The following is a 19,881-nucleotide window of genomic DNA, read 5'->3' on the forward strand; positions in this document are numbered from 1 at the left end:
GGTGTTCTCACCAGCTTGTGACCCTGATTCTACAGCCGAGTGGAAACCCACCGAGGTGAAAGTATCTACGGTGGTGGAAAGTGCAAGAGAGTCATGGGACAGTGCTTCCTCTGACTGAGGATCCCCCTCAGAGGTGGAATTGTGTCCACCTTTCTGCTGGAGTCTCCTGTGGATGCTGACCTGCATGAGAGAACACAGACGTGTGGGTTAGGCTGTGCAGATCTCATCATGCCAACTGTGCATAATGTGGGTCTCCAGAAGTGAACTGTATGTCAATGAAAGACAATCCTCATTCTCTTGCATGGAGACTCCAGTCTCTCCATCAGATATGTAGCAGCTGCTCTGGGTCCCTACTAGTTCAAGTGCCTCCGCCTCATCTGTGGAGTGGGGCCTCCACCAGTCCAGGATGTCTCCCTGCTGTTAAGGACCCTCTTGTTCTGCAAGTGGAAAGAGGAAGAGAGTCTTACTTCGCAGAGAGATCAACATGACAGTTTTGCTAGTTTCAGCCCCTCGTCCCCTACTGGGTTTTCCTATATAGCTCATGATCCCATCAGCTCTGAGGGGAGTAAATCAGGGTGAGCTGTGAAAGGAGATGGCCTGTGGCTGAGATGCATCTGTTAGGATGAGGTGATGCCAAACCCCCTCTGCCAGCGCAGTTGTAGTGCCTCCCTCCCCATGTCCTGCTTCCTCCTGCATAGCTACTTGCAATCCCTAAAATGGAGAGAGTTAAGGAACAGTCATCTTGGTAGAATGAAGAAGGTTGTTGACCCCCTTGTGGCAATGGACCCAAGTCCGGGAGCGTGACCCACGGCTGCTAACCTCCTCAGCACTCTCCATCCAGGCTTGCTTGGTCAGGCAGGAGGACCTCTTCTTGCCATTGCTGGTGAAGAGGACCTCCCGTCCTTCCCTTGCAGCTTGGAGGAGAATCTCAAGGGAGGCATCGCTGAACTGTGGGGCCACCCGGTTTCTTGTCTCTGCCACGCTGCGGGGTCTGTCTCCGGAGGGGTGGGTGGTCCAGGAGTCAAAACTGCGATGGCTTCACCAGAAATCACTGAAAATCAGTGCAAGACAGCAATACAAACAGGGCTGGCAGGGCTTTAAATATGGCACCAGCACCTGTTCTGGAGTCATCTAATGCCACATTTGGCATCTCGCATCCCACCCTGCTGCGTGATTGGCTGGGACCTGCACCTCTATTATGTAACGTGGCCGCCCGCCCCATGATCCCGGTGGACTAGCGGGAACGGCACACATTTCGAGGTCCGCCGCCAGGACCCGCAACAGGCTCACTAAATTCACCCCCATGTGTGCCTTTAAAATAGTTCCCCCGACTTTCCTCACAATATTTGAGTCTTCCCACTCACCTGATTTTTATAGAAACATAGAAAATAGGAGCAGGAGTAGGCCATTTGGCCCTTCGAGCCTGCTCCACCGTTTATTATGATCATGGCTGATCATCCAACTCAGTTATCTGTTCCCGTTTTTGTCCCATACCCTTTGATCCCTTTACCCAAGAGCTATATCTAACTCCTTACATGTTAGAGTAGGAACCCGCGGCATAGCAACTGTGAGTTTCCTGGGTTTGCATTACTGAAGTGCTACTGCATGTAACTTAGGCTGAGATTTATGAGGCATAGCAGTTGCCAGGCTCAGCTGATACAGGTGGAACTGACGAATTCCTGACACAGAATGTTCTGGAGAGTTTGAATACAGACTTATGACGCGGGGAAACGCTTTCAACATTTTTTTTTACCATGCTGCCTAGACATGTGGATTTGCTTCTCACAGGGTCAGAACACTTGTATCTTTTTGGCTCACTTACTCACAGTCATGGGTTCTCAAGAGCAGGTATGGCATTACCTATGGGATACCCTTGTTATGTCATTATCATGGAGAAGGATGCAGCAAAGGAAACTCGGGTAGCATTTACTGCAAGAAGCCCTAAGCATGCCAACACTAAATTCTTCTGTGCAAAAAAAATCTACCTTTGACATCACAGGTGTCCTCCACTTCCAAATAAAGGCACATTCCCTCAAACCAGTATCCATTTATCATATCAACCCTGCAGCCCTTTGACCCCTACTTGACCATATCAAACATTATCACCCGAATGAAACTGTTCGCAATATATTACTGTAGAGTTAGACGCTAACCTCTATTGGTAACAAAGTGCTATATGAGTGCACGTTATATTTTATTACAAAAGCAAAATACTGCAGATGCCGGAAATCTGAAATAAAAACAGAAAATGCTGGAAATTCTCAGCGGGTCAGGCAGCATCTGTGGAGAGAGAAACAAAGTTAACATAACAGGTTGATGACATTTCATCACAACAGATGAAAATATTTCTAGCATTTTATTTTTATATATTTTATAAATATATAATTCCAAAGTGCGCACAATCAACCTGATCATACTTAACTGTGCATATAAGAAATTCCAGATCTCCATCCCAAGACATCACTGTGGGAATTCCTACAAGGGGTGGGGGTAGGTAGAAGTTCCATCTGCCACTGCAGTCCCAGGACAGTCCAGGCTCATGCATGGAAGATGGAGGGAAGTGTGAAAATTCAGGCGTGACCTGGATCCTCATGTGGAAGCAAGCAACGAGTGGAAAACCTGAGGTTTGCGCATGTGCACTAAGGCCTAACAAATATTGAGAAGGGAATTCCGTCTGACGAAACCATGCTTCAGGAATATAGCCAGCTTTTGGTTCCCAAAAGAGATTAGACCGAAAGTTCAAAGATGAAAGATCAATGACCTGAAATGTTAACCCTACCCATCCACTCTCCATAGATGCTGCCTTACATGCTGAATGTTTCCAGTATTTTCTGTTGACTTTTCAGATTTCCAGTATCTGTAGTAGTTTGCTTTTTGCTTTAGATGCTGTAAATTCTGGATGGCTGGAAGAACTCAGAATGTCTTTCTTCATCTGTAATTATCTTATAATCTTGTGAGACATTAGTGTGCACAAAATGACTGTCAAGTTTACCAATTTAACAGCAGTAACTATAGTGAAATTCATTCTTGATGAAGCACTTTGGGATGTTTCTGAAAGATGTCATAGATTTCTACAAATATTCAAATTCTTGCAGCCTTGTACATAAGTTTAAGATTTAACCACAAACAACAGAGGAATTCCAGAGGAAATCCCTTCTTCTCCCAATTTTCAGATGTGTTATCCAGTTTGACTCACAGCTCCAGCGACCTGGGTTCAGTTCTGGGTACTGCCTGTGCGGAGTTTGCAAGTTCTCCCTGTGACCGCGTGGGTTTCCGCCGGGTACTCCGGTTTCTTCCCACAGCCAAAGACTTGCAGGTTGATAGGTAAATTGGCCATTGTAAAAATTGCCCCTCGTGTAGGTAGGTGGTAGGAGAATTGAGAATTGGTGGGGATGTGAGAGGGAAAAATGGGATTAACGTAAGATTAGTATAAATGGGTGGTTGCTGGTCGGCGCAGACTTGTTGGGCCGAAGGGCCTGTTTCGGTGCTGTATCTCTCTATGACTCTATAATCCCCAGAGCCCAGCACTTCGTGCTCCCACCCACAGATTGCAATCTGGGATTTAACTGTTTGTGAAACAGTCTGTATGAGAATCACAGAATTGTTACAGCACGGAAGGAGGCCATATGGCCCATCGTGTCTGCACCGGCTCGCCAAGTGAGCAATTCACCTAGTGCCATTCTTCCGCCTTCTCCCCATAACCCTGTATATTCTTCCTTTTCAAGTAACTATATTTGTCCCTTTTGAATGCCTCGATTGAACCTGCCTCCACTGCACTCATTGGCAGTGTTTTCCAGATCCTAACTACTCGCTGTGTGATAAAATTTCTCCTCATGTCGCCATTGTTTCTTTTGTCAATTACTTTAAATCTCTGCCCTTTCGTTCTTGATCCTTTCACGAGTGGGAACCGTTTCTCTCTATCTACTCTGTCCAAACCCCTCATGATTTTGAATATCTCTATCAAATCTCCTCTCAGCCTTCTCCTCTCCAAGGAAAACAGTCCCAACTTCGCCAATCTATCTTTGTAAATTAAGTTCCTCATTCCTGGAACTGTTCTCCTGAATCTTTTCTGCACACTCTCCAACGCCTTCACATCTTTCCTTAAATGCAGCGCCAGGGAGTGGATGCAACGAATCACTTCACATTTCTCCACATTGAACTTCATCTGCTACTCCTTTAATTTGGTAATACTTGCTCATAAATTTTTCCTTTGAATGAAATCACAGAATCTGAACACTTTGTTAATGGATTCATAGTATTTAAGGAAGGGTAGCAATGTTTCTTGTGAATGCATGAATCTGGATTCTTTAACTTTCTTACATTTGAATGTTATTTATTTCACAGGTGATCGTAAACTTCCTCCTCCAGTGAACCTCTCTTTAACATCTTACAACTTTAAGACCATATTAACGTGGGCGTATGTAAATGAAACACCTGAAACAACAAACTTTACTGTCCAGTGCAGGGATTACCTGTGTGTATTTATTTTTATTTTTAACTTATTATAATTGTTTCAAATAGTTTGGAACTCGATAAGCTGAACAGAAATTCTTTTGCTTTTTCTTTATATATAGAACTGCACAATGGCAGCCGTACCCACCCTGCTCAAACACTACGTTGCATCATTGTGATGTCACCAAAGCCTTTAATGTGAACCTTACTGCATCAAATTCTTATTATGCCAAAATCAAAGCAATTACGCAATTTCAGGAGTCACAATTTGTTTTCACTGAGAGATTCAATTTTCACAAGAATGGTAAGCTGATTTTGTCTTTTAACAGAACTTCACAAGACTGAGTTTTACAAATCTGTGTAAAGATGTGGATGGCATTTCTATGAGATGCGGCAGCTTTTGAATGAACATACAAACATACGAGAAGATGGGGGAATGGGACTCGCTGATTTGCTCTTGCAGACAGCTGGCACAGACACGACAGGCTGAATGGCCTCCGTCTGTGCTGTAACCATTCTATGATTCTATGGATGGAATTTTACCAGCCATTTGGAGAGGGAATTGGAGGTGGGGATTGTGGGGGGTTTGCTAAAAAGGCGGCGAGAGGGAAGTCCATTGTGTTCCCACTGCCAGGGGATATTGCAAGCGCGGGAATGGCAGCGGCTCGGCTGCCCACCACCTGGAGGAGGGTGGCCAATTGAGACAATTTTTTTGCCTATTGACCGCCATTTTACCACCTGACTGACATTTTATACGCATCAAAATGTACCCTCCCCCCACCCCCCCCCCAACCCCGCTGCATGGTGAGTCCGTCAGCTTCATTGAAGTGGCCTCCCAGTAGCTTCCCGGGGTGAGAGGGCCTTCCATTCTGGAGGCTTCATGGCCCACAGTGGGGCCCACAAGGAGCAAGGTCCACCCTCGTGGCACCGATGCTGCTGCTAGAGGGTTCATCCCTCCAATCACCAGGGCCTGCCTGCCTGGCCCTGGCACATCAATGTTTTTTCTGCTGGCCGTTTGAGGGAACATCAATACGGAGGTGCCCTCACTTTCCCCTTGCAGCCTCAGCAGCGGCCACCTTTATCAGTGGCACTACAAGGCTGCAGAGCTGTCAGCCCTCCAATTGGAAAAGTGGTCCCAGCATCGGGACTGACGGCATGCCAATAAAATCCAGGTCTATGATTCTATCCTACAATGACAGACAGCGAAAGACTCTCGGGTCCATTCAGCCTATCCCATAGAATTGTGACACCTCTTGCATCACAAAATATACACTCACCACCCCACCCAAAAATTCTATCTCCTGGCTCCAACCCACCGTATTCCTGGCCTGCATCATTTTTATAATGTCAAATCAGTCCATCGATGTGGCTTCCACTAAAGGCAGGCAGAGGCCTACGCAACCTACAGAAGTCGTAGCCCGATGACATCATCAGCGCCACGATACAATATTAATATCCACCCGGCTGAGTCCTGCATTGTCCACAGCCTAGCTGCAGAGGCACAGCAAGAGGAGCTGACTGGTTTGAGAGGTAAATTGAGTCAAAATAAGTAAGTATAAGAGATTTGCTTCTGTTTGAACTCGTTGTTGGCCAGGGAGAAGCAAGAGTGCTGCCTCAGGGTCTGCAAGGAACCCTTAGGCTTTACCAGCCCCAGGCTCTTCCTGATCTCATCCATATCTGACAGTTTTTTATTCATTCGCGAATGTGGGCATCACTGGGCAAGGCCAGCATTTATTTCCCATCCCTAATTTCCCTTGAGGAGGTGGTGGTGAGCCGCCTTCTTGAACTGCTGCAGTCCATTTAGTGAAGGTAGATCAATAGTGCTGCTAGGGAGGGAGTTTCAAGATTTTGACTGCTGGGAACTATTCCCACAAGTCCCCAGCTGTGTCCTTCTGCCGCCAAATGTCCATCTCGCCTGCTGGTCAGGTAGTGGCTAAGTATCAGGCAGGACTCCAAGAACTTTTATTTAAGTGAGACCCTATTGTTACGATCAGCATCACTTTATAGATTTTGTTTCTCAGCTGCCAGTAAGTTAAAGAAAAATCCACCTGACATGCTGAGCATCACAGTGTCCTGGTGAATTCATGTAGGTATAAGAGTAGAAGGTGGTCGTCATGTTATTCTGTTCATGATGTTCTTCTGTCCACTAATTTAACTGAGACAGTAATACCATTACTTTAAAAAGGTCACGAACACCTTGAACATAAAAGGCAGAAAATATGTCATACAGGCACATTTAAGCATTGAGCTGCTAATTATTGTGAACAATAACTTCTATCCTATATGTGTATAGATTTCAGCAGGATTCTGAATGTTATTTAATTATATTGTTTCCATGCTTCGCACAGGCATATTAAGTGCTCCCACTGTAGAAGTTACAGTCCGTGGACAAGAAGTATTTTTGAGCTGTATATACCCTGTTGTTGCAAACCTGACTACAGAGACTGGCTGGAAAGTAAACCATGACTTTAGATGTAATATTTGTGTTTGGCAGGAAGGCAACAATGAATTGGTATGTACTGTTAAATAATCAAATGTTGTTAACAAATGTTGATGTGCACGGTTAAAGTGAATGTAATTTCACTGATCATGTCAAGCAATTTGACCTTGTTTAATTACGCTTCTTATTTTGTTCCATAGAACTAGAAAACTTTGCAGAACAGAATGAGGCCTGTTCTAGAGCTATCCATTACGTCCCATTCCCCTACCCTTTCCCCTCCTCTTTAAAAAATGTTGTTCAAATATTTATCCACATCAATTTTAAAAGCTATTATGGATTATGCTGCCACTGCTCTTGAGTAACCTGCATTAAAAAAAAAATTCAACCTCTCCCTTAGTTCTTTTGGTGATGTACTTAGATTTATGCCCACTATGCCATCAGGCAGTGGGAATATTTTCCCTATTTATCAAATTCCTTCAGAATTTGGAACATCTCTACAAATCTATTAATTTTCTTTTCAGAGTTGTGTCAATACCACAGAAAGTGTGCGGAAGATATTCACTAAAATGACAGCAGGGATGAGAAGCTTTAATTATGAGAAGATATGAATAAATAAGCCAGCAATCTCTCCAGCCTCTCCTCATAACTAAAGCCATTCATCTCTGATGCCAACTTAGTGACTCTTTACTGCACCCTTTTCATGGTCTTGATACCATTCTTAAAGTAGCACTGGATTTACTATTCTAACTGTGACTTAACAAATTATTTGAAGGTTACCTCTACAGTCCCCAAAGGATCTACCCTTGCCACCGCTCCCACCCCAACTCACTGCCCTCCACCCCCGCCATTTATCATCTGCACGTTGCCCCTCAACAACATCACCCCAAAACACATGGCCAAGTTTCAAATGTACACTGATGACACCCAGCTCTACCTCACCACCATCTCTCTTAACCCTTCCACTGCCTCTAATTAGTCACACTATTAATCCAACATCCAGTATTGGATGAGCAGAAATTTCCTCCAATTAAATATTGGAAAGACAGAAGTCATTGTTTTTGATCTCCGCCACAATATCTGTTCTCTAACCACCGACTCCATTTCTCTCTCTGGCCATTGTCTGAAGCTGAACCAGACTGTTTGCAACTTTAGTCTGCTGTCTGACCCTGAGCTGAGCTTCTGACCCCATATCCTTTCCATCATGAAGACTGTCTACTTCCACCTCCATAACGTGACCCAACTTGACCCCTGCCTCAGCTTATCTGCTGCTGAAACCCTCAGCCACGCCTTTTCTACCTCTAGACTTGACTATTGAATGATTTTCTGACCAGCCTGCCACAATGCTTCCAGTCCTGCCCTAACCTAAGTCCTGTCTGTGTTAATCATATTATATCATTTCTGCCCCCAAAGCAATTGTGCTTTTAGCTCACAAATTTTATTCACAACCTGCCTGTTTTTTTGACAATCTTACCCATTTTAATCCATCCCCTTCTGATCTGTTCTTTATCATTTTCCAGTTTTTCTCTTCTATCTTTTCTTACAATCTTTATTGCTTTTTCTTTCCTTTCTTCTTCTTTATCTTGTTTTGCTCACCCCCACGGCACTAGTTACTCTCCCAGTGAGGCCATTGATGCTAGCCTTGTTCAGGTGAAGCTCATTTATCCTGTAGAGGCCATTGCTGAAATGTCTCTCTAACCACACATATAACTCCCTTATCTTATATCCTTATACTGACTGCTGCATGGCACAGGGAGTAATACTGAGTTTACTACCCATGATGTCCTACTCTTTAATCTATATCCTAATTGCAGGGCCTCAATTTTATTTCTTCATGTACCTGGGATTCCAGCATAAAGCAAAAAAAGAGCTTGCATGTATACAGCATCGTTACATCTTCGGGATGCCTCAAATCCTTTCACTAAATGAATTATTTTTGAAGTGCAGTCCTGCAGTGGGACTTGAACTAGGCAAGAATGCTACCACTCAGCCAAGTTGAAAAATAATAAATGTCTGTTACCCTCCCCTATCCAAAATCTTTAGCAGCTACTCCACGCTATCCCTTACCCTGACACTTGGGAGGAACCACATCATTCTGGCCTTTGGTTACAGCTACAATAAAAGGACAAACTAATACCGGATGTATTATAAATGATATATATGAATTTATTAATAAATTAAATGACTTTGTAATCTTATTCTTTTATTTACAATTCTCTAGCCAAAGAAAAATTGTCGAATTAGAAAATCAAAATTAAAGCTTACTATAACACAGCCAAGAGTTACTTTATGTGTGTCTGCTCAAGTGAATTCAAAGCAATGGAAAATGAAAGCAGAATGGTCAACACAAAAGTGCTTCCAAGTTAATTCCTTAAATTTGCAAGGTAATGTGGCTATGCATACAACACAATTAGAATTACATTCAGAATTACATTGTAAATTGCAGCTATTTGAATGTCAGTGCAAATAGCCCAAGACATCAGATAAAGCCCATGGGCTGAATTTTCCTGGCCCAGTGATGACAGCTTGGATATGAGGAGCTGGGAAAACAGCAGGGAGCCGCATCAGGATAGCTTCAGTGCATTCCTGCCACTGGGGAAGTTTCCCATGGGCAGATGGTGACCTGGATCAAGGAGCCACCAGGAAGGCGGGCAGCCAATTAAGTTGATCATGGATACAATGAGGTCACCTTGCCACTGGTGGAGCAGCAACCACCATGTGCGGAGGCTGTCATCTCCATGGAGGCGGCCTCCCTGTGGCAGACCAGGGGAGCTATCCGAGCCAGAGGCTCCATGCCCCAAAGAGGGGGCCACCAGCAAGAAAGCCGCACCCACGATCCAAACAATGTACCAGGAGGATTTCCCCTCCGCTTTGAGAGGCCTAATGGCTTCGCCCCCTAATAATTTTAACTTAAAATAGACACCTCCAAGCCTTGTGGTCCCCAACCTGCCTCAGCAGTGCCCATATCTCCCAATGGGGCTGCTGATGCTCCAGATTATTGTGTTAAATTGCAGACCCAGTGTTAACTAATATTCACAACACCCATGATTATCATCTAAAACAGGGTTGTCCAACATATATCCCGCAGATATAAACTGTACCCGGGGCCATTCCTCATCCTCGCTAGGGGTCCGTGACTGGAGATGGGAAAGTTCCCATTGTCTTCTTCTTGCAGACCAGCCTTTTTAAAATCATTGCGCAGTTTCACAGCTGCTGAAGCAGGAACACTCTTCCCAACATCGACAGATTCGGGGTTTTCCGACTTTTTTTAACACTCCAGCAGAAAATCCTGAATCTGTCCAAAGTTGGGAAGTGTGTTCCTGCTTCAGCAGCGGTCAGCTGTGAAACTGACAGCGCGATGTTTTTAAACAAACTGACCAACCACAAAGCTGCTGTGCCAACCCTCCTGCTCGCTGCAACTTCAGAGAGAGGGAGAGACAGAGGGGAACAAAGAGAGAACAAACGGAAATGCTTATTGTTCCATCACCCTGCTAACCTTAATTCAGTTTCAGTTGTCATGGAGGTATTTTATTTTTAATGATGTCATGTAGCATTATTTCACTGCAGTTCAATTTTAATGACATTATACTTTGACAGCAGAGATATGATGGCAAGATCCAAGTACAATTCTAGATAGCATTAAAATATGGAACCAAAACTCTATGGTTCTATGACAGCAAAATGAACAATTTCTAGGCAGAAACGGGCAAAGTTATTTCAAGCCTCTATCCCTTTTGACCTAGGCAGAGACTCTAGAAGAAATGGGGTGGGGGGAGTAGGGCGCGGGCAGAGGTGGATAGATTATAATGTGATACCAATGAGGAAAATACATCATAGAGTATATTTCCTGCCTTAGCAATGCTAGGTGCAAGGGATACCTGTGTATTTCTGGTGTCCAGTGTTGTGAAGGACTTCCAAAGCAAGGGAGGAGAGGGTATGGGTGGTGGAATTAGAATTTAAACTGAAAAACAGGTTTCCTGAAATTGGAAACCAAAGACAGCTGCACTATTTTTTAACTTTGTTGATTTTCTTGGGTCACTTCTCCCCAGCGAGGTGATTACATTATTGATCTGTAAAGGTGTCGGTATCTGTTAACATCACAGTTTGTATTGGCTTCTCAATGTACGTCATTATATTTTATTTTATTTATTTTGCTTGATTAGGTATGCCTGATTTACCCCATTTTTATGTTTTTATATTTTATTTTAATTTAATGTTTTATATTACATGCCCCTGACCCTGAGATTCGGCATAGTGTCAGGGATTAATTTATGAATTTTAGGACTATAATTTATAAGAGAAGATATATTGCATTCTGTCCTGTGATGGATGTTCAAATATCATTATTCTAAAAAGAAGATAGTATGCAGCATTTTGCTTCACCTTTTACATAGAATAACAGTGCAGTTCCAATTTTATTGTCAGGAAATTTCTTACATCTGAGCAATAATGTTTTGTTTTTGTTTCTTCTTTTGCCTTGTAGAGACTCTAATTGTACCTCTAGCTGTGATAACATTTTTCTTGGGGCTTGTAACTGTCAGCATTGTCTGGAAACTTTTAAAGAAGCAATTAGTCTTACCAAGATCTTTGGTAAGTAATTACATACGAACATATGTACGAACCTATGAATTAGGAGCAGAAGTAGGCCATTCGGCCCCTCTAGCCTGCTCCGCCATTCATTTAGATCAAGGCTGATCTGTTTGTGTCTCGAATTCCACACTCCCATCTACCCTCGGATAAACCTTTGATTCCCTTGTCTAACAAGAATCTATCTACTTCTGCCTTAAAAATATTCAATGACCCCATCTCCACCACCTTCTGAGGCTGAGAGTTCCAAAGTCACACTACCCTCAGAAAAAGTTTCTCCTCATCTTTGTCCTAAAAGGGTGACCCCTAGTTCTGGACTCACCCACAAGAGGAAACATCCTTTCCACATCCACCTTGTCAAGACCATTCAGGATCTTATATACTTCAATCAAGTCTCTTCTAAACTCCTGTGAAAACAAGCCCAGTCTGTCCAACCTTTCCTCATAAGACAACCCGTTCATTCCAGGTATCAATCTAGTAAAACTCCTCTGGATTGCCTCCAACACATGCACATTCTTCCTTAAATAAGGAAACCAAAACTTCACATGGTATTTCTGTATTTCAGTGATTCTGTAATTTAAGAATAAAGTTTACAGGGGGACTGTTGGTGCATGTGTTGTTTATATTCAACTTTCATCTTGGGGACCTGAACCTAACCCGCACTGAATGAATGAAGGTTTCCTATTTCAGCTAGCTCTAAAAAACCTCAGTAAAATAAGCTTGTGTAGTGTCAATCCAAATGCTAGTTGCTGCCAGTGCAAATCAGAAAACTACTGAATTTTACTAATAATAGTAAGAAAAGCATCACACAGGTGCAATTTGGATGGACACTGCCATGAATTTAGGGTTAAGGTATATTACTGGGTAAATACATTTAATTTGTGTTACATCTCTTCGAGGTGATTGACACAGACATGGAGTATCCAAAGTGGAAAACTGTTCCATTCTCCAATCATGTTCCTCAGCTTAATAAACACAATATTAGAAAAATACTATTATTACTACATGTATATGCAGTATATTATACAATAACACATAGGACATTAATATCATTAGATTTTATCCAAAACTTTAATGGAGTGGAGCTCTTCAGCAGGTGTGAAATGTTGCAAAAATATACATTTCACATGTATCTATAAAAAAGATACAAACATACAAATTAGGAGCAGGAGTAGACCACTCAGCCCTTTGAGCCTGCTCTGCCATTCAACAAGATCATGCTTGATCTGATTGTAACTTCGACTCCACATTCCCGCCTGCCCCCGATAACCTTTTGCCCCCTTGCTTAACAAGAATCGATCTACCTCTGCCTTTTGAAGTAGTGGGTTTCAAAGACTCACGATCCTCTGAGAGAAAGAATTTCTCCTCATCTCTGTCTTAAATAGGCGACACCTTATTTTTACATTGTGGCCCCTAGTTCTAGATTCTCCCACAAGGGGAAACATGCTTTCTGCAGCCACCCTGCCAAGACCCTTCAGAATCTTATATGTTTCAATCAGGAAGTTGAAAAATGTACAAGGTCCATGTAGCAGTAGGAGAATTATATAAAAATTATAAACTGGCCATTTAGTTTAGCCAGTCCTTGTCCATGTGAGCAGAGGTCCTGTTCCAAATCTCTTTATTCCCCTTTCCTTCAACTATCAATCTAACGCAGTCTTGGAAGCATCATATACATAGAAACATAGAAAATAGGAGCGGGAGTAGGCCATTCGGCCCTTCGAGCCTGCACCACCATTCAATATGATCATGGCTGATCATCCAAAACGAGTACCCTGTTCCCGTTTTCTCCCAGTATAGTCTCTTCTTCAATCACCAACTTCAGTAATGAATGCCACAGCCACACAACCCTCTGTGTTAAAACATTTCACTGCTTCTCTATTCTAAATCTCTTACATTTAATTTTATGTCTACACCCCCTCATTCTAGACCCCTCAAGTACTCAAAATAGTCTACCTTGCCTTATCCAGTCATAATTTTAAACACTTCTATCAAATCGCCTCTTAGTCTCCTCTGTTCTGACAAAAACAGGCCCAATTTCTCAAAACATGCTCTGCATTTATATGTCCTCATACCAGACATCATCCTATTGAATCTGTGCTGTACCCTAGATAAAGCTTCAATATCCTGTACTCTCTCTATTACTTTATCTTCATTTTTATAGTGTACAGCCCAAAACTACATACAATACTCCAACTATGATCTAAGATTTTATATAGATTTATCTTAACATCAGTACTTTTAAATTCTACAACTCTTGCAATAAAACCGAGCATTTCATTTGCTTTTTTTATGACTTTATCCGCTTGAGGTGCAACATCCTGTGAACTTGAACTCCCAAATCGTTCTGTTTTTCCATGTCAACAAGCTTATTTTTTATTCTTTCACGGGATGTGGGCATCGCTGGCTAGGCTAGCATTTATTGCCCATCCCTAATTGCCCCTTGAGAAGGTGGTGGTGAGCTGCCTTCTTGAACCGCTGCAGTCCATGTAGTGTAGGTACACCCACAGTGTTGTTAGGAAGGGAATTCCAGGATTTTCCAGGAATGGATGGTATGTGGCTTGGAGGGGAACTAGCAGGTGGTGGTGTTCCCATGAATTTGATGTCCTTGTCCTTCTAGATGGTAGAGGTCATGGGTTTTGAAGGTGCTGTCGAGGAGCCTTGATGAGTTGCTGCAGTGCATCTTGTAAATGGTACACACTGCTGCCACTGTGCGTCAGTGGTGGAGGGAGTGAATGTTGAAGGTATTGGATGGGGTGCCAATCAAGCGGGCTGCTTTGACCTGATGGTGTCGAACTTCTTGAGTGTTATGGGAGCTGTACCCATCAAGGCAAGTGGAGAGTATAGCATCAAAGTCCTGACTTGTACCTTGTAGATTATGGATAGGCTTTGGGCAGTCAGGAGGTGAGTTGCCCACTGCAGAATTCCTAGCCTCTGACCTGCTCTTGTAGCCAAAGTATTTATATGGCTAGTCCAGTTCAGTTTCTGGTTATTAAACCCATTCAAAGTATAATTATATTTCTTCAACCTACATGTACCACAACATTCCATTTGCCTTCCTAATTACTTGCTGTACCTGCATACTAACTTTTTGTGATTGAATTGGACGGAGTTGGGAAGTCTTTCCTCCAGATTCTACAGCAGCCCTCCCACACCCGCACCCCCCCCCCTCCACCCCACCTTGCTACACGCTCCCATTGGCCGGATTAAATTTTATTCACTTTACTCTGGGAATTCCAATTGCTTGAGAGGTTGAAGTTGGGTAAATCACACATGGGAGAAGTCTTGCAATTTGGGGTGCAACTCAGATCTGTTGGGTATCTGAGGGAACTTGACAGGGTGAATACTGGAAGGATGTTTCCACTTATGGGCGAGACTAGAACTAGGGGACACAGTTTAAAAATCTCCCATTTAAGATAGAGAGGAGGAGAAATTTTTTCTCTCAGAGGGTCGTTAGTCTATGGAATTCACATCCTCAGAAAGTACAGGCTGGGTCATTGAATACATTCAAAGCTGAGTTAGACAGATTTTTGATATCTGGCGGGAGTCACGTGTTATGAGGGGCAAACAGGAAAGTAGAGTTGACGCAACATTCAGATTCACCAGGATCTTATAAATTGGCGGAGCAGGCTCGAGGAACCGAATGGCCTACTCCTGTTCGTATGTTCATAGGTCAAGGATTGTCTGCCTGTCCAGAGGCCAATTTAGATCAGTAGGTGGTCAATTAAAGGCCACTTAAAGGCCTCTTCCTGCCGCAGTTGGTATTCTAGGAGTGGCGCGGCGCCCTCCGTGGGCAGGGGAGGTTGCCCAGTAAAAACTGGTGACTTCCCTGTGAGCTCGGGAAGGCCCTCCTGATCAGGAACCCTGTGGCCCACTGAGGGCCCCCGCAGCAAGGGCCCCCCCTGCTGAACCATCCCCCCCCACCCCCAAACCTCACCAACGACTCCCCCTGCCCCTTGCTGGGGCCTGCCTGAATGGCCTTCCAGGCCCAACCCCACTTACCTGGGTTCCAGGGCCTGCTCTATCATGCTGCCCTGGGCCGAGTGCAGTCCCAGCAGTGGCCATCGCTTCCGGTGGTGCTGCTTGGACTGACGGCTGGCAGCCCTTGGAGCCAGGATCTCCACCCTTAAAGGGACAGGAGCCCTGATGCCAGGCAGTTAATTGCCTGATGGGCATGGAATCACATCCGGGCTCCCAGAAACAGCCATGGGGGGGTTGCCCCCAGCCTGTTGTCAGGGCCACCGTCGCCAGTATTAAATTCAGCCCTATGTCTATAGTCAGTAAACAACTCTATTGAGGGTGTTAATCAGCAGTATTAATTATTAATTTAATGGATCATAATAGATTTTTATATTGGCATTGAGTTTATCTGTGCTATGATTTTCAACTAAAATTGCAACTTCTATTTCCTAGATGCTTATTGTAAAGGCCATCAACCCATATCTAGATATGAAGACTGAGGAGGATGCTGTATCTGTTGTAATTAAATATGAGGAAGTGACTCCTGTTGAATGTGATCTTTTTTTTGAGGAAGTGGCAAAGCCCATTACAAATCCAGAGATCACTGAACCACTTACTGAGGATATGAAATATGCTGGGAAGGACAGGGCATATGATAGAGCTCAAACTCTGTTGAATGTTAACTAACTCTTTAATTCTCAAGAATGCCACATGCTGTCATTGCAGCTCTTTGTCCCAAGAAACTGGTAGATGTTATGCATCATTATTGCAGATGTATAGGGTTGATACAGGCTGAAAATAAAATAACATTTTGTGTGCACAGTGTAATGAATGAGTTAAAGAACTAGACAAAGTATTTCTTGATTCAGGACAGAACTACATGAAGTTCAATATTTGAATGAATTTACAGTTCAGAATCTGGTTGGTAGCAAGAATATTCCCAGCATTTAGGAAAGATTTATATGTTCTCTGTCTAGTGTTTGGCTGTACATGTTGATTTTGGGCCTGAATACAATTGTGAAAGAAATAAAGAACAAACATTTATATAGTGCCTTTCATGCACCCAAATCATTTTACAGCCAGTGAATTACTTTTGAAGTGTGGTCACTGTTGTTATGTAGGCAAACACCAATTTACACAGAGCAAGAGCTCACAAACAGCGATGCAATCAATGTGCAATTAATCTGTTTTGGTGATGTTGACTGAGGATGAATATTGGATAGAAAATGGAGAGAATTCCCATACCTTTCAAAATACTATCATGGGATGGTTAACATCCAGCCAAACTGACAGATGGGAGATGATTTTCATTTTCAGCATTCATTATCCAATCACACCATCTACCCAATGAAGCTCACCAAATGCCTAATGCATTTGCATTGGTCGATCCTCATTGGAATATTATCGCTGTGCTCTACTATTGGACTAGCGCCAATAGGTAGCTCACCGATCAGGGAGGGGACATATCTCGGGTCTCTTCCATGGAGCTGAGCTGTAAGTAGGTTGTTAAAGAGCTGCAAAAGCAATTCCACAGGGAGGGGGACACAGAGGGACTAATGGCAAATTAAAAGATTTCTGAGGGCCCAGGATGAGCACCTTTTAATGACCATTCATTCATAGAAACATAGAAAATAGGTGCAGGAGTAGGCCATTCGGCCCTTCAAGCCTGCTCCGCCATTCATTATGATCATGGATGATCATCCAACTCAGTAACCTGTTCCCACTTTCCCCCCATATCCTATGATCCCTTTCACCCCAAGAGCTATATCTAGCTCCTTTTGAAAACATACAATGTTTTGGCCTCAACTGCTTTCCGTGGTAGCAAATTCCACAGGCTCACCACTCTCTGGGTGAAGACATTTCTCCTCATCTCAGTCCTGAAAGGTTTACCCCGTATCCTTAGACTATGACCCCTGGTTCTGGACTCCCCCACCATCGGGAACATCCTTCCTGCATCTACCCTGTCCAGTCTGGCTACTTAATACTCATTTCAACTGGACAGAGAATGCCCTCCATCTTGTAGTACCCCAAAATTGCATTGGGGTCCTAAATATGCCATGTGACCCCAATTTTAATATTTCAATGAGACTCACACCTGTTTCTTATCCCACAATTTGAGTCAGGCAGGCTTGTGCATGCATAAGCAGTGGTTACTTTTTAAAAATGTTCTTCCGCCTGGTAACACTGAATAATAGAGTGGACAAAAATCACACCCTAGTTAGTGTGTTAGTTTAACAACTCATCTGAAAAAAGCCACCTCTAACAATGTAGCAATGCCTCAGTGTAATCCTGAAATGTCAACCCAGATTGTGTGCAGAAGTCATCGAATCGGAGAGGAAGCAAGTGATCCTCGATCCCGAGCGACTGCCTAAGAAGAAGAAGCTGAAGTCCTGAAACAAGGCATGAACCAAAGCTCTTTTGAATCAAAGGCAAGAGTGCTATCAGTGAGCTAAGGTGACATTAATCGGACAAAAAAATCTTGTGAACTCAATCTTCAGCCTTATCAGCTCTGCCCCTGCAAATATTTAATGCTCCCATGCAAATGAAGAAAATCTACCCTGTGATTTCATTTCTGATGAACTGATAGACTCAGGATAATTAGAATAAGAAAGGAATAACAGGTTTTCAATTAACTCTTCCACCAATTTTGTTCATTCTCCTCTTTCATAGATTTTTTAAAAGTCAGGCCCAGGAGGGTTTCCGAGCCTGCAAGGTCATCAAATGTATAACTGCTTGGAGCGAAGCATACTACGTGCCATAAGCACAGTATCTGTATTCAAAATTTGTCTCTATGGGCTGAATTTTCAGGTCCCACACAGGATGAAAATACCAGCTGTTGCGCTAGTTTCCCAATGCTGTTCCCACTGTCGGCAATTTTCATCTGGGTGGGGGGGGGGAGGGCGGCCCCACGATCCCACCCAATCCATGATGTAGGCCAATTAAGGTGGTTAAGAAGCTCATTAAAAGCCTGTTAATGGGGTTTGTTGCGATTCTCGCTGATGCGCATGGGTCGCATGCGCTGTCTGGGGCAGACCAGCCGAATGGAGGTGGACACACAGTGTGGATCCAGTCATGGTTGCCCCAGGCAATCAGGGTGAATATCGCGGAGGGGGGTACACCCAATGGGAGACAGGAGACAGGTGCCATCAGTACAGTGCATGTGGCAGGGAGAGTGGTCAGTAAACACTCAGGCATGTAAGAGGTGCAGGGGGAATCAAGGCACCCAGTTACCAGCCACTCAGATTCATCAACAGGAAGGGCTTCCACCTTCTCAAAGGTCAGCTGGTCTGTGACCACAACAAGAGCTTCTTCCTTATGTGCACTCACTTTCCTGGCAACTGCCCTGTCTTCTTCATCCTCCGCCAGTCCAGGCTGCCGCAGCTTTTCATTACAACCCCCAAAGTCCGTGGATGGATTCTATCCCTTGAAGAGATGGCTACTCACCCCTCTAAGAGAGCCACATTCAGCCCATCGGAGTCCATGCCAGCTCTCTGTGGAGCAATCCAGTTGTAGAACTGAGCAGAACGGCATGGCACTATGCTTAATGGGAAATGTAGCCAAGTTAGGAATAGTAGCTTTGTTGAGCTTTGATAGTATGATTTTAAGTGGCAGAAACCGCAATGAAATAGTTAAAAGTAAAGGCTGAGAGTGTGAGATTGTATAAACTAACAGACACTGGTAATTACAAGGACATTTGTTTCTTTATGGCATGATTGTGTAGCTTGGTGTTACTGCAGGCTGCAACTTGATAAAGATTACAGGATCACAGGACTCATGACAATTGTGGGAATCGAAACCAGAATGTTGTTTCTAACTCTTCTGCCTTTGCTAATTATCTTGATTGTCTGTTTTCTTTTATCTTGCTGATGCAAAACAATATTATGTTAATAACAAGTATGTATTGAGAACAGAGGGTATTGTTAACCTCAGTAACAAATGTACTCCACGTTATCACTTGGTTGAAAGTTAAATTGTACTGCACTGATTGGTTAAACAAGGGGGTGTAGCATGAATCTTAATGTATAAACAGTAGTATCTGTATCACGAACAACACTTACTCTGGTGGACCCGACAGACTCTGTTGGAGTCAGTGCCGCTGTGTCAGAGTAAGTCCGCCGGCTAATGCGCAAATAAAGTAATTGATTTTACCGACACATCCGACTCGGTATATTTACTGAACCAGACTGAAGGCAAAAAGAACTCAGATTAACACAGTCAGACCCATTCCCCCACTCTATCCCCGTGGCCCTGCAAGTTTATCTCCCTCAAGTGCCCATCCAATTTCCTCTTGAAATCATTGATTGTTTCTACTTCCAACACCCTCATCAGCAGTGAGTTCCAGGTCATGACCATTCGCTGCATAAAAAAGTTCTTCCTCACATCCCCTCTGCATCTCTTGCCCAAAACCTTAAATCTGTTACCCCTAGTCCTTACACTATCAACTGATG

At 43.6% G+C, this 19,881-nt stretch overlaps 1 protein-coding gene across 1 annotated transcript in view; it reads left to right on the top strand.

The window, feature by feature from the left end:
• Positions 1-19,587, top strand: part of LOC137361053 (interferon gamma receptor 1-like) — a 70,820-nt gene extending 51,233 nt beyond the window's left edge. Inside the window, exons 2-7 of the mRNA XM_068026051.1 lie at positions 4,345-4,474; positions 4,575-4,756; positions 6,801-6,964; positions 9,111-9,273; positions 11,373-11,479; positions 15,887-19,587. Of these exons, the coding sequence (XP_067882152.1) occupies positions 4,345-4,474; positions 4,575-4,756; positions 6,801-6,964; positions 9,111-9,273; positions 11,373-11,479; positions 15,887-16,120 (980 nt within the window). The 3' untranslated portion in view covers positions 16,121-19,587. The remainder of the gene's footprint in view (positions 1-4,344; positions 4,475-4,574; positions 4,757-6,800; positions 6,965-9,110; positions 9,274-11,372; positions 11,480-15,886) is intronic.
• The last annotated feature ends 294 nt before the right edge of the window (positions 19,588-19,881 follow it).

This window comes from Heterodontus francisci, chromosome 3, assembly GCF_036365525.1.
Source record: "Heterodontus francisci isolate sHetFra1 chromosome 3, sHetFra1.hap1, whole genome shotgun sequence".
NCBI classification, from domain to species: domain Eukaryota; kingdom Metazoa; phylum Chordata; class Chondrichthyes; order Heterodontiformes; family Heterodontidae; genus Heterodontus; species Heterodontus francisci.